The sequence below is a fragment of the Arachis ipaensis genome, chromosome B1, assembly GCF_059453495.1.
Source record: "Arachis ipaensis isolate K30076 ecotype BB chromosome B1, ASM5945349v1, whole genome shotgun sequence".
Classification (NCBI taxonomy): Eukaryota; Viridiplantae; Streptophyta; class Magnoliopsida; order Fabales; family Fabaceae; genus Arachis; species Arachis ipaensis.
The window spans coordinates 133,023,529-133,034,887 of NC_142436.1; the positions used below are offsets into that span (position 1 = coordinate 133,023,529).

The 11,359-nt window shown below is 34.9% G+C and overlaps 1 protein-coding gene across 3 annotated transcripts; it reads left to right on the forward strand.

Moving 5' to 3' along the window:
• The first annotated feature begins 421 nt into the window (after window positions 1-421).
• LOC107619378 (COBRA-like protein 1) lies at window positions 422-4,969 on the forward strand. 3 transcript variants are annotated; one of them, XM_088499444.1, is made up of 7 exons: window positions 422-520; window positions 1,394-1,535; window positions 2,186-2,265; window positions 2,403-2,859; window positions 3,311-3,467; window positions 3,559-3,836; window positions 4,292-4,969. In XM_088499444.1, exons 2-7 carry the CDS (start codon window positions 1,442-1,444, stop codon window positions 4,582-4,584), a joined length of 1,359 nt encoding a protein of 452 aa, XP_088355570.1. In that variant the 5' UTR covers window positions 422-520; window positions 1,394-1,441; the 3' UTR covers window positions 4,585-4,969. The 3 variants fall into 3 exon arrangements, 2 of the variants coding, with proteins under 2 accessions (XP_088355570.1, XP_016177149.1); XR_015899753.1 differs by lacking the exon at window positions 422-520 and having other exon boundaries at window positions 947-1,535; window positions 4,292-4,675; window positions 4,819-4,969; XM_016321663.3 differs by lacking the exon at window positions 422-520 and having other exon boundaries at window positions 947-1,535; window positions 2,189-2,265.
• The last annotated feature ends 6,390 nt before the right edge of the window (window positions 4,970-11,359 follow it).

The following is an 11,359-nucleotide window of genomic DNA, read 5'->3' on the forward strand; positions in this document are numbered from 1 at the left end:
TGATACAAGTGGTGTCACAAGTCCATATATCAGGATCACTTGTTAATTAAGGACTGACTTTATCCATATTTAAAATATAAAACTTGGTCCTCCTCAGCTCGTAATCTTAAGCTTCAAGTTTTAAATCTATAATGAAAAAGATTAACTTTTGCAATATTTTTCTTCTCAAGAAGTTAATTACGCTATACGCGGTGATAATAATGTGGTGTACAAGAAAAAATTGGGGATTCAGACGATTCACTCATTGAGAGAAAGGCGCTGCTTTTTCAGTTTTTTAAAATTATGGGCAAGATACCAATTTTGACCCTGAGATATTATATTTATTTAATTTAAATATAAAAAAATCCCTCATAGTCATATAAAAGTTGCTTAATATATAAAATTAACAGAAATGTTGTGTGTTAGTATTTAGTAGCGTTACGACTTACGACAAAACGTGGGTTACAACAAAGAACAAACATGCTCTTAGAAGTGACTAAGATATGGGTGACATTCGAACTTATCTATCGTGTTGATTGAGGTACACGCGCACTTTACTGTCTCTTCCTCCATATCACATGATCCTTCTCTGTCTCATTATGTTTTATTCGTCCAATGTTATCTCCCAATCAGAAGACAGGAAAAAAAAATGCTAACAACAAACTTACAAAAAGTTTGAAACATATGCACAAGCAAATTAATGTTCTAAAATAATGAGTTAATTTCACCATCTAAAATGACCTTTCCATGGGAAAGTTTTCTGACCTTTTTTTTTCCTTCAAAAAAAGTGAGAAAATCTGATAATATGACTGATAAGGGTATTATTGATATTTGACATCTGAAAAGGATTAATTTTTTTAATGTTAAATGATATTTGGTGTAATATGTGATTATAATACAGTTGTGTATTTTTCTGTAATATTGAAGTAGAAATTGCTCTCTGCTATTTGTAGACAATAGCAAAACAACAAAAAAAATATCAAAAAAGAAGAAAATGGAGGGGTGATTAGAAGTATGGTGATAGCAATTAGGGAGATAACAAAATTTGAGACTTATTGCCACTGAGGCTCATTTTTTTTAAATCTCTCTCATAAATTATTCCCACCATACATCAAATCTCTCCTACTATACTTCTAGTCCTTCCCTCCATTTTTTTCTGTTTTGCTTTTTTTTTTTTGTCTTCTTGCTATTGCCTACAAATAGCAGGCAGCTATTACTGTTAGCTTCCAATATCATAATAAAATCCACAACTATATCATAATCACAGCCAATATTTTAAAAAAGAAATCGTCTGAAAAGCCTGTTTTTTATATAAATATTAGAACTTAGAAGAGTGCAATAATGGAATGCAGTGCGTTCCATCACCTTTGTTGAACTCCAACATCAAAAAGCTCAAAGTACAGATTTTTTTAAGCTTCTTCAGATCTTGAGAGCAAGAAAAGAAAAGTGTTTGAACCGAGAAATGAAGCCTCTTTGGTTACCTACCAGTACCAGTGGATCTGTTGTAGCAACCTTACTCCTGTTACTGTTCTCTTGCACCACATTCACTTCCACAGGTACTGCTTTCAATCCTCTTACTGCACCTTTGAAATGCTGGTGTTCTCACACTTCAGTGTTACTGTTTTTACTTCCATTTTCCACCTTTTCACAAACCCAATGCACTTTTTAAATATGTTCACTAGTTGAGCTTACCACCTTTTGAATGAAGAGGGAAAAACGAAGGGATTAAGGGCATGGATGGACACAAATTTTAGTAAAATTATTTGCTTCAATCATGCTGTGACTATAAGTCTGTTGTGTTAGGAATTAATGTAGTAAGAGTGAAGCGGAAGCGAAAATGTAAAGAAGAAAATGGCACAAGTGGGTTGTTTGTCACTTTAATATCTTATTAGAGATTTTGGTTTTGGTGAAGTTATCACCTATTTTGTGTTTACTTATTTGTTTGTTGTCTTTGTCCGTCGACATAGGCGTTAAGCCTATTAGTTTGGTATCTCATTAGAGATTTTGGTTTAAGTGGAGTTATCACCTATTTTGTATTTTCTTCATATTTCATAGTAACATATTTGTTTGTTGCCTTTGTCCGTGGACGTGGGCATCAAGCCGAACCATATAAACTCTTTTGTGTCATTTTGTTCATTATGTTTCAGCTTCCACATTGCTCTTACTACCTTAATTCCTAACATATTGTTGCTTGTTTAATGTGTAGAAGCTTATGATGCACTTGATCCAACTGCCAATATAACAATCAAATGGGATGTCATAACCTGGACTGGAGATGGCTATATTGTAAGTCATCACTTGTTTCTTAATCAGAAATCGCTACAGTTCTATCTGGCATGATGAATCTACAATTTTGCACATGCCATGTTTGATGAAAGACCTAAAAGGTGATTCTGATTGGTTAAAAACTAATGTTAATACAGGCTGTTGTTACAATGTACAACTTTCAACAATATCGCCATATCCAGGCGCCGGGATGGACCTTAGGGTGGACATGGGCAAAAAGGGAAGTAATTTGGAACATGCTTGGAGGCCAAACCACAGAACAAGGGGATTGTTCAAGGTTCAAAGGGAGCATCCCACATTGCTGCAAGAAAGATCCAACTGTAGTGGATTTACTGCCAGGAGCACCTTACAATCAGCAGGTAGCAAATTGCTGCAAAGGCGGCGTCTTGAATGCGTGGGCTCAGGACCCTGAAACTGCAGTTGCTTCGTTCCAACTCATTGTCGGTTCGGCTGGAACAACTAACAAAACTGTTAGAGTGCCGAAAAATTTCACCTTGAGAGTGCCGGGCCCAGGTTATACTTGTGGCCCTGCAAAGATTGTGAGACCAACAAAATTTAGCACCAATGACAAGAGGAGAACCACTCAAGCCATGAGTAAGTTACTTAAAAAAATATGCATTGACATTGACTTGGGAATTCTGCATAGGGCCATATACTCCTTTTATTCCAAATTATCTGTCACTGCAGTCTTTTGGATACAATTTGTGTCTACATTGGTTGATCCAAGAGTGTATCAGAAAATGACAGTGATAGATAAAAGAGAACGAAAGGAGTACATGTTTTGTTCTAAACTAAGTTGACAAAACCAACACCTAGATATAAGACTTGTACATGTTAGATTATACTTAGTTATGTGTCTTAGAAAATTGAAGAAAGTTTTCTATTTTGACAATTTGTGCAATCATTCTAGTTCTATCTTTTCCATACCGCTTTTGTCAATGTGATACAACTTGCAGCAATTGCTTTCTCTTTTTCTTTCTAGCATTGTTTTATGAATATCAGATCGGTTTATTCTATTTAGCTTAACCTACTTGTTGTGTTGCAGTGACTTGGAATGTTACCTGCACATATTCTCAATTCCTGGCTCAAAAGACTCCAACTTGCTGTGTTTCTCTCTCATCATTCTATAATAATACAATAGTAAATTGCCCAACTTGTACCTGTGGCTGTCAAAACAAAACAGAACCTGGAAGCTGTGTAGAGTAAGTTTTTACTTACCTTTATTGGTTTAAAAGAAATGAAAATCCTTAGACTTTCTTCTTCTGATGTATCCTTTACAATTTGTTTTCGCAGTCCAAAGTCTCCGCATTTAGCTTCAGTCGTTTCACCACCAAGCAGAGCTTTGAATCCACCTCTAGTTCAGTGTACAAGCCATATGTGTCCGATTCGAGTGCACTGGCACGTCAAGCTCCAATACAAAGAGTACTGGAGGATCAAGATCACAGTCACAAATTTCAATTACAGAATGAACTATTCACAATGGAACCTTGTTGTTCAGCATCCCAATTTTGACAATGTGACACAGGTTTTCAGCTTTAACTACAAGCCACTGACACCTTATGAGGGCTTAAGTAAGTTTTTCTATCTTACATGATCATAGTCCTAATCTCCTAGATGGTTTCTCGAACTTGTATCGGGTTCTTTCTTGGTACTTGTCCTGTACTTGTTAGGGTATATTCAGACGATGTTCGAATGTCAAACTAAATAAATATAAAATCAATACGAGATATACTTAGATATTATATTACTATATAATATCCTAAAGATATTCTAACAATAATAAAGAATCCTTACCTAAATACCAATACTTCCTAGAAAACATAAATTCTTGTGGCTAAACTATTTAAGTTACTTCTGAACGAAACAAACTAATACTTCTAACTTGTCCTGTAATTGTATTTGTACTTAGTATTGATACCATATGTGTACCTATGCAACATAGTTCCTACATGATCTTATGAAGAAAATGTATATATATACCAATTATTATATGATAATTATTTTGGGATATGTATGGGTTTTGCAGATGATACAGGTATGCTGTGGGGTGTGAAGTTCTACAATGATTTGTTGGTTTCAGCTGGAGCAGTTGGGAATGTGCAATCAGAACTGTTATTTAGGAAAGACAAATCAAGCTTCACATTTGATAAAGGATGGGCATTCCCAAGAAGGATCTATTTCAATGGAGACAACTGTGTCATGCCACCTCCAGATGCATATCCTTGGCTACCAAATGCAAGTTCAACACTAGTTCTCTCTTTGCTAAGTTCTCTCACTCGGATTCTGGCTTCTTTTCTAGTCTTATCATTTACATGTTAATGGTGATGGTGAGATAGGTGCATAGCCATAGTGATTGCCACAAGAATTTTGTGCAGTTATTTTTACTTGGGGGTAGAGTTTTGTGCTAGCTGCACCCATGTTTGCTTTTTTTTTTTTTTTGGTTTACCCAAACGGTATCCCCCAACCCAACAGGTTAAGGACTAATCCGTCGCGGATCTGAGCTCTATTTAAGAGTCTGTCGCTGGCCAATGAGTTACTGCATGCACAAGACAGAGTTCACCTATGTTTGCTTATTTATTATTATATCTTCTGCGCTGCTTTTTTTTTTTTGAAGAATGCTTATTATTTATGTTAACATGTATCTATGTATGCTAATCAGTAAACCTATTTGCCTCAAACGGGTTCTGCTATGGGGATTGGGCTTTATATCTTTTGTTTTTGGATACTTGGGCCATAGAAACTGATATATGGTATCTAGTTTATGTGGAAAACTTACTTATAAGTATCTTTTCACAAATTTAATAGTTGAAAATTTTTAAATGATAATTTAGTTAAATATATCAAAATATTTAATTATTTTCAATTATTTTAGATAATTACATGTGAGTATTCATATTAATTTATATCTAGCCGTTTGTTATTTTTTGGAGTTAGGATCCGTTTCAATATCAAAAATAGCAAATTTGTTATCTAACCATATGAAAGTAGGTAAAAGATTAGATGGTCTAACAATGTTTGGACTATTAAATAGTTCTAATAACAAAATATTTTTTAAAATTTTTTAATAATTATTAAATAATTTTTTAAATATTATTTATTAATTAACCCTTCAAATATTATTTTATTTTAAAATCTACCCTTTATTTTATTATTCATCATTTATATTTTCATCGACATCATGAACAATTAAAAATAATAAAAATATAGAACCTCCATTGTTAATCTTAATTCTAATACAATCATGAGTCAAAATAATAATACGATCATTTATATTTAATAATAGAATCTCTTAATCAGAAAAGTTAAGCCCCATTTTAATCTCTGAGATTGGTGAGTTGTACTAATTTAGTTCCTAACTTTTTAATTGATACAATTCGGTCCCCTATACTCAAATCAATGTAGTCTCTTGTCGGAACTCAATGCTGTTAGTGGCGTGACTCAAGTTTTGTCACGCTAGACATATTAAAACGACACCGTACGTGTTTTGACGCTAAAGAATGCGTTAAACTATGTCGTTTGAAAGTTTGAACAATCTTGTCATAACCCTCAAACGACGTCGTTTAATGCCTTCTTGAGCGTCAAAACGCGTATGACGTCGTTTTAATATGTTCAGTGTGGCAAGACTTGAGTTACGTCACTAACGACATTGAATTCTGGTTACAGAAAATACACGAATGACTACATTGATGGACTCACTTTTTTGAATTTGGAGGACCAAATTGTAGCAATTAAAAAGTCAATAACTAAATCAATACAACTCGCTAATCTCAAGAATCAAAGTGGGGCTTAACTCCATATTTCCCTTTTCATAATGCGGTACAAAATTACCAAAGTATTTTCTACTAGCTTTGGTTGTTCCTATTACCACAAGCTCTTTGCTGTGTCAAACAAAATAAAAATATTAGATGTGCGATCATTAATCAACAATGATGATAGTATTAACTCATTTTATGAAGGATCTAGAATGGCTGAAAATACATATGCATAGGTCTTTATCTGATATTCCAAAAGATACATGGTTGGGAGTTGGCATAAATTTATACTTATAAGTTTATAAAATAATAATTAGCATTATTCATAATAAGTTAGAAGGTTAAACTAGGTGCTTAAGAGATTCTTAAGTACATATAATTCAACCCACTACAAGAAAAATGCTAAGTACTGTCGGATTTAGTGTCGGACGTTAGCGGCGAGTTTTTTGTCGAATTTTGTAATAAATTCGTCACCTGAAATTATCACCATCGAAACATTGTTTTCGACGGCAACGTTGATGGTAATATTTGGCAGAAAGGAAATAAGTTTCGGCACGATACTATCGTCGATTTACCGGAGGCTAGATCCGATGTTAATGTTATATAGTAAAAAATTGCGTTTTGGGCACGCCAATAACGTTACCGTAGGATTATTCTAACGATAAATTTTACGGTAAATTTGGGGCTAAATTCAAAATACGAAGCCCTTTCCCCTCACTTTATGAATCCATTCTCTCTGTTCTCTTTCTCTCTCCTCATTTTCTCACAGCACCTCCGCAGGCAACTGTCAACATGGCCACTGCCAGAGCTTGCCGTCGACGTTGCCACCGAGGAAGAAGCACCCGTTGTCCCTGCCGCTACACGTGCTCGGCGAATCTTCTGCTGCTGCTGCTGTCCCCGACTCATCTTCCACCACGGTTGAGGTTCACGTTGTTGTTGCCACCACCTCTGTCACCACGATATCAAGGAGAGACTGTAGACACTATCATCAGATTGGTTTGTTGGTATGGTTATTATAGTTTTTATACTATTTTGTTAGTTTAACGTTTTGTTAAGGTTAGTTGTTAAATCAGTGGTTAAATTTGCTTAATGAAGTATGTTATTAGAAGTTATTGTATTAATTTTAGGTAAGTAAAAATTAAATTTGTCATGGCTCTTGTTAGTTTGATTGAATTAAGAATTAGGTTTTAATTAATTAGAAGAATGAGTTTTATGTATTTTTTAAATTACTTATCGAATTAGTTTTACCTTGTGAATTTTATAAGTAATCTTTTCGTTAGGACGGTGCAATTGCTTCTGAGCTCAAAAGGAGTTTCCTTCTTTTGTTGTCTGTACAGTAACATTCCATGTTGGTTTTCTATGTCTGAATATGATGAATTGTTTAAATTTTATGTTGGACTTACTTTTCCCAGGATAGAATTTTAGGACGGAAGTGGGAGAAGGTCACGTAGTGGCGCCTTCTCAAAATTCTTGTTTGCTAGAAAATTGTGGAGTTATAAGGGGGTTGCGCGCTAAAACGGTTAGGATTTGATGTTTTACTGACTGGCTGTATTTTAATGATTTATGCATGCAGCTGTTTTCTATGTAAAAACTATTATTTTTATTTGATGGATGTTGTTGAATTAAAGAGAATTCTATGAATTATCGTTTAAATTGTTCACTACGTGTTTGGTATGTCATAAGCTGACAATTGTATTCAGCGGGAGATTCTAATTATATGAGATACTCTGCCAAATTTTCTAAAAACTTAAATAATTTATGTTATTCATTGAATTATAGGATGTGTGTTTCGATATGATTCCGAGTCATCGTCTGTGGATGTATGAGAGGGATAACGATGGTCGGGAGTTTAAAACCCGAATTCTTTGAAAGGGTTGACATGTATGTCGCGCATGTTTTCAGCATCGAACCGTTTATGTCTAAAGGAGTTTCTAGGTGTCCGTGTCAAAAGTGTCGACTGATTAAGTGGTTAGGACCGGCGGACATAACGCTTCACCTCTATCGTAACAGGTTCAAGGATGGGTATCGAATGTGGATGGAACACAGAGAAGTGAATGAGCAGGAAATTAACCAGTCTGCCTCTAATTTGAATCAGTTTGGTTGTCAATCAACGAGGATTCGGGTGTTGAGAGACCTAAACGTGGATGACATGACTTGGGAGGCTAACCAAGAGAGATACAATGAAACGAGATAGTGTGTGATGCAACGGGTGTTACGAAATTGGAAGGGCTGAAAAAGAGCCTAACCTGGAAGCAAAGACATTTTATAATCTGTTAGAATTTGCTACGAAACCTTTGTACGAGGGGTGCGTTCATTTGGAATTGTCTGCATGTGTTAGGATGATGAGTATTAAGTCAGAGTCAAATCATACCCAAGACTCCTTTGATAAGTGGGCCACCCTTTGCAACGAACCAGTACCTGTCAGGTCCACTAGCATCCCCCGAAACCATTACGAAGCAAAGAAGCTAGTTTTGAAGTTTAGTCTAAATGCGGTGAAAATTAATTGTTGTTTGAATGGTTGTATGCTGTACTACAAGACGAATACAGACCTAAGTAAATGCAGATTTTGTACATAACTGAAGTTCTAAGTCGAGAGAGAACGGATCGGTTAACGCCGGTTAAAGAGAATTCTAAGGAAATGGATGCACTGCTTGCCCTTAATCCATAGAGTGAAATGATGCATTGATGAGTTCGGCCCCTCACATGACCTGATATAATAACGATAAGAGAGATGATAGAATCATGACGCATCCGTCACACGGAGAAGTTTGGAAGCATTTTGATCGGGTTCATCTTACATTTGCGAGCAAGCCTAGAAACATTAGATTAGCTTTGTGTTCTGACGGGTTCGCACCAAATTTCAATTTCGGTAATGCGTACTCTTGTTGGCCTGTATGACTCTTTATAACCTGAGTCCCGAAATGTGCATGAAGGATCCATACATGTTCTTAACTTACATAATACCTGGACCCAAACATGTTTTTAATTTATATTTTTTGTACTTCACATCAGGTTTGAAGCACTATTTCAATTGTTAATTATCAGGGTACACTATAAATTGACAGAAAAGATAATTTATAAAAAAAATAAAAAAAAAACTACCGTCAAAATTATGTCGAAATATTCTGACAGTAACATTATTTTTAAAAATATATTTTTGTCGATATTATCGTCAGATGAATTCGATGGTAATATGGCGGGAGAAGGAATGATGTGGTGCCAAATGTTACCGTCGAAAATGCTCAACACAATCCATTTTCGTATTCACTATATTCCGTCGGAGAATCCAACGGTAATTATCATCGGATGAAGAAAATTTGATGGTAATTACCGTCGGATTACCGACGAGGTTTATACCATCTGATTATTTTCGACGATAAATTGATTACCATCGGAATTATTTGATAAATCCAATGGTACTTAGTATTTTTCTTGTAATGATCAATCAATTATTTTTTTCAACCAATCAATTGAATGGATAATAAAATCAATTCGCTTGCACAAAAACTGACTTTTCCTCACAAAACAATTGATTGTTGTAAACAAAAAATTTTCAACTAATCAATCGATTTTTGTTATAAAATAATGATTTGGTCTAAGAGCAATTCCAAAAAATAGACTACTCACGACATTCTAAAGCATAACTTCTTTTCTCTTTTCCTATGCTTTGTTTATTATTGCTAATGCAAAACACAAGGAGTTTCGTTATCCTCTTTATTTATGGAGAACAATCAATGACGTCTCTATGAAGATGACCCACTTATTCTCACCGACGTTTCTTTCTAACAAAAAATTGAAACCTATTCCACTCGTTGCTCCAACTACGTTGATTCACATGCATCGCCGAGCTCTGGTGGTTCAGCTATGGCTACTGATGCCGGTGAAAAATCAAAATTGATTGTTTTATGAGCAATGTAAAAGAGAAAAATTTTGTTCACTAATCAATCAATTTCTTCAATGAAAAATCTATTAATTTTCTATAGATTGCGATTTATGCAACTGCGAATATCGCATATCTGCCAATTCATAAATAGTGATCGTCGCTGCAACAAATTGATAATCACAGTAGGAAATTTGTAAACAATTATAATTATAAATTTGGACAATTGATAAACAAATTGATAGATTAGATTATGAAATTAGTAATCTTAAAATTGAAAAAGATAAAATTAGAATTTTCAAACCAAAATAAAATTGATTTTGAGAATGATCTTCATAGAATTTAATGATAGAATTCTAAAAATAAGATATATGATGAATAACAAAATAATAATTTATAAAATATAGAGTAAATTTTAAAATTAAATAATATATGAAGGGTCGATTAATAGATAAAATTAAATAAGAACTATTTGACAATTATTAAAAAATTTAAAAAATATGTTTTGTTATTAGAATCATTTAATAGTCCAGACGTTTTGGGCCATTAAAACCGGAGCCCTGAAAATATCTTATAACCATTTCTTAATCTTTAAGTGGATGACTTGCGATGAAGATATTAGTGACACATGTATTGATATTAATGATATTAGCACAACAATTTTGCTAGGTAACCAATAGGGATTCAGCCAACTCTAACCAACTCCTATTGTGTTGAACCCCAAGACCCATGAAAAAAATCCACAAAATATAAAAAAATTCAAATTATATCGAAAAAATATCTAAATTACATTAAAAAAAATCATCCAAATCATGTAAAAAAAATTCAAAACACATTAAATTCATTAAATCCTAAACTCTAACACATTTTCTATTAAGGGATGAAAAAACATCCACAATATACCAAAAAAACTAAGAAAAAATACCTTCCAAAATAGGAAGAAGATGAAGAAGGGCGTCACAGCAGCGACAGACGCGGGAAGAAGAAGAAGAAGCGGCGATAGACGCAAGACGAAAAAGAAGAAGAAAGAGGATGAAGAAGAGAGCGATGCAATCAGTACCGGTGCTGAGATCGGGAAGCGAGGGATACGCGTTCGACGGCAATCGGGTGATAGAACATACACGAGTTTTCGCGATAACAGGTTTCACTGTCACAAAATGGCGGCGCTCCAATGAACCGATGACGCAGTGGTTGTTATGGCTAGAACAGCAGCACACCGCAGCGATGGCAAATTGACACTTGGTGAGAAAAATGACCGCAATCTGCACGATAAAAGCTTCTGCCAGCGCGAAACGGCCGTGCACCAAGGAGCCGATGACACGGTGGTTGTTTCAGCTGTGACGGGAGTGTACTGCAGCGGCGACGAAATGGCGCTGTTGGCGAGGGAGAAGATACTGCAATGATAAGAGGAAGACCGACGCTGATCACAGTGACCTTGTGGGTGGTTACTCGACACAATCCT

Bases quoted from the DNA above. Each gene is read 5' to 3' on its own strand.
- LOC107619378 (XM_088499444.1), top strand. From the start codon at position 1,442: ATGAAGCCTCTTTGGTTACCTACCAGTACCAGTGGATCTGTTGTAGCA. The intron at 2,860-3,310 runs GTAAGTTACTTA...GTTGTGTTGCAG, and splicing joins GAGAACCACTCAAGCCATGA to TGACTTGGAATGTTACCTGC. The intron at 3,837-4,291 runs GTAAGTTTTTCT...TGGGTTTTGCAG, and splicing joins GACACCTTATGAGGGCTTAA to ATGATACAGGTATGCTGTGG.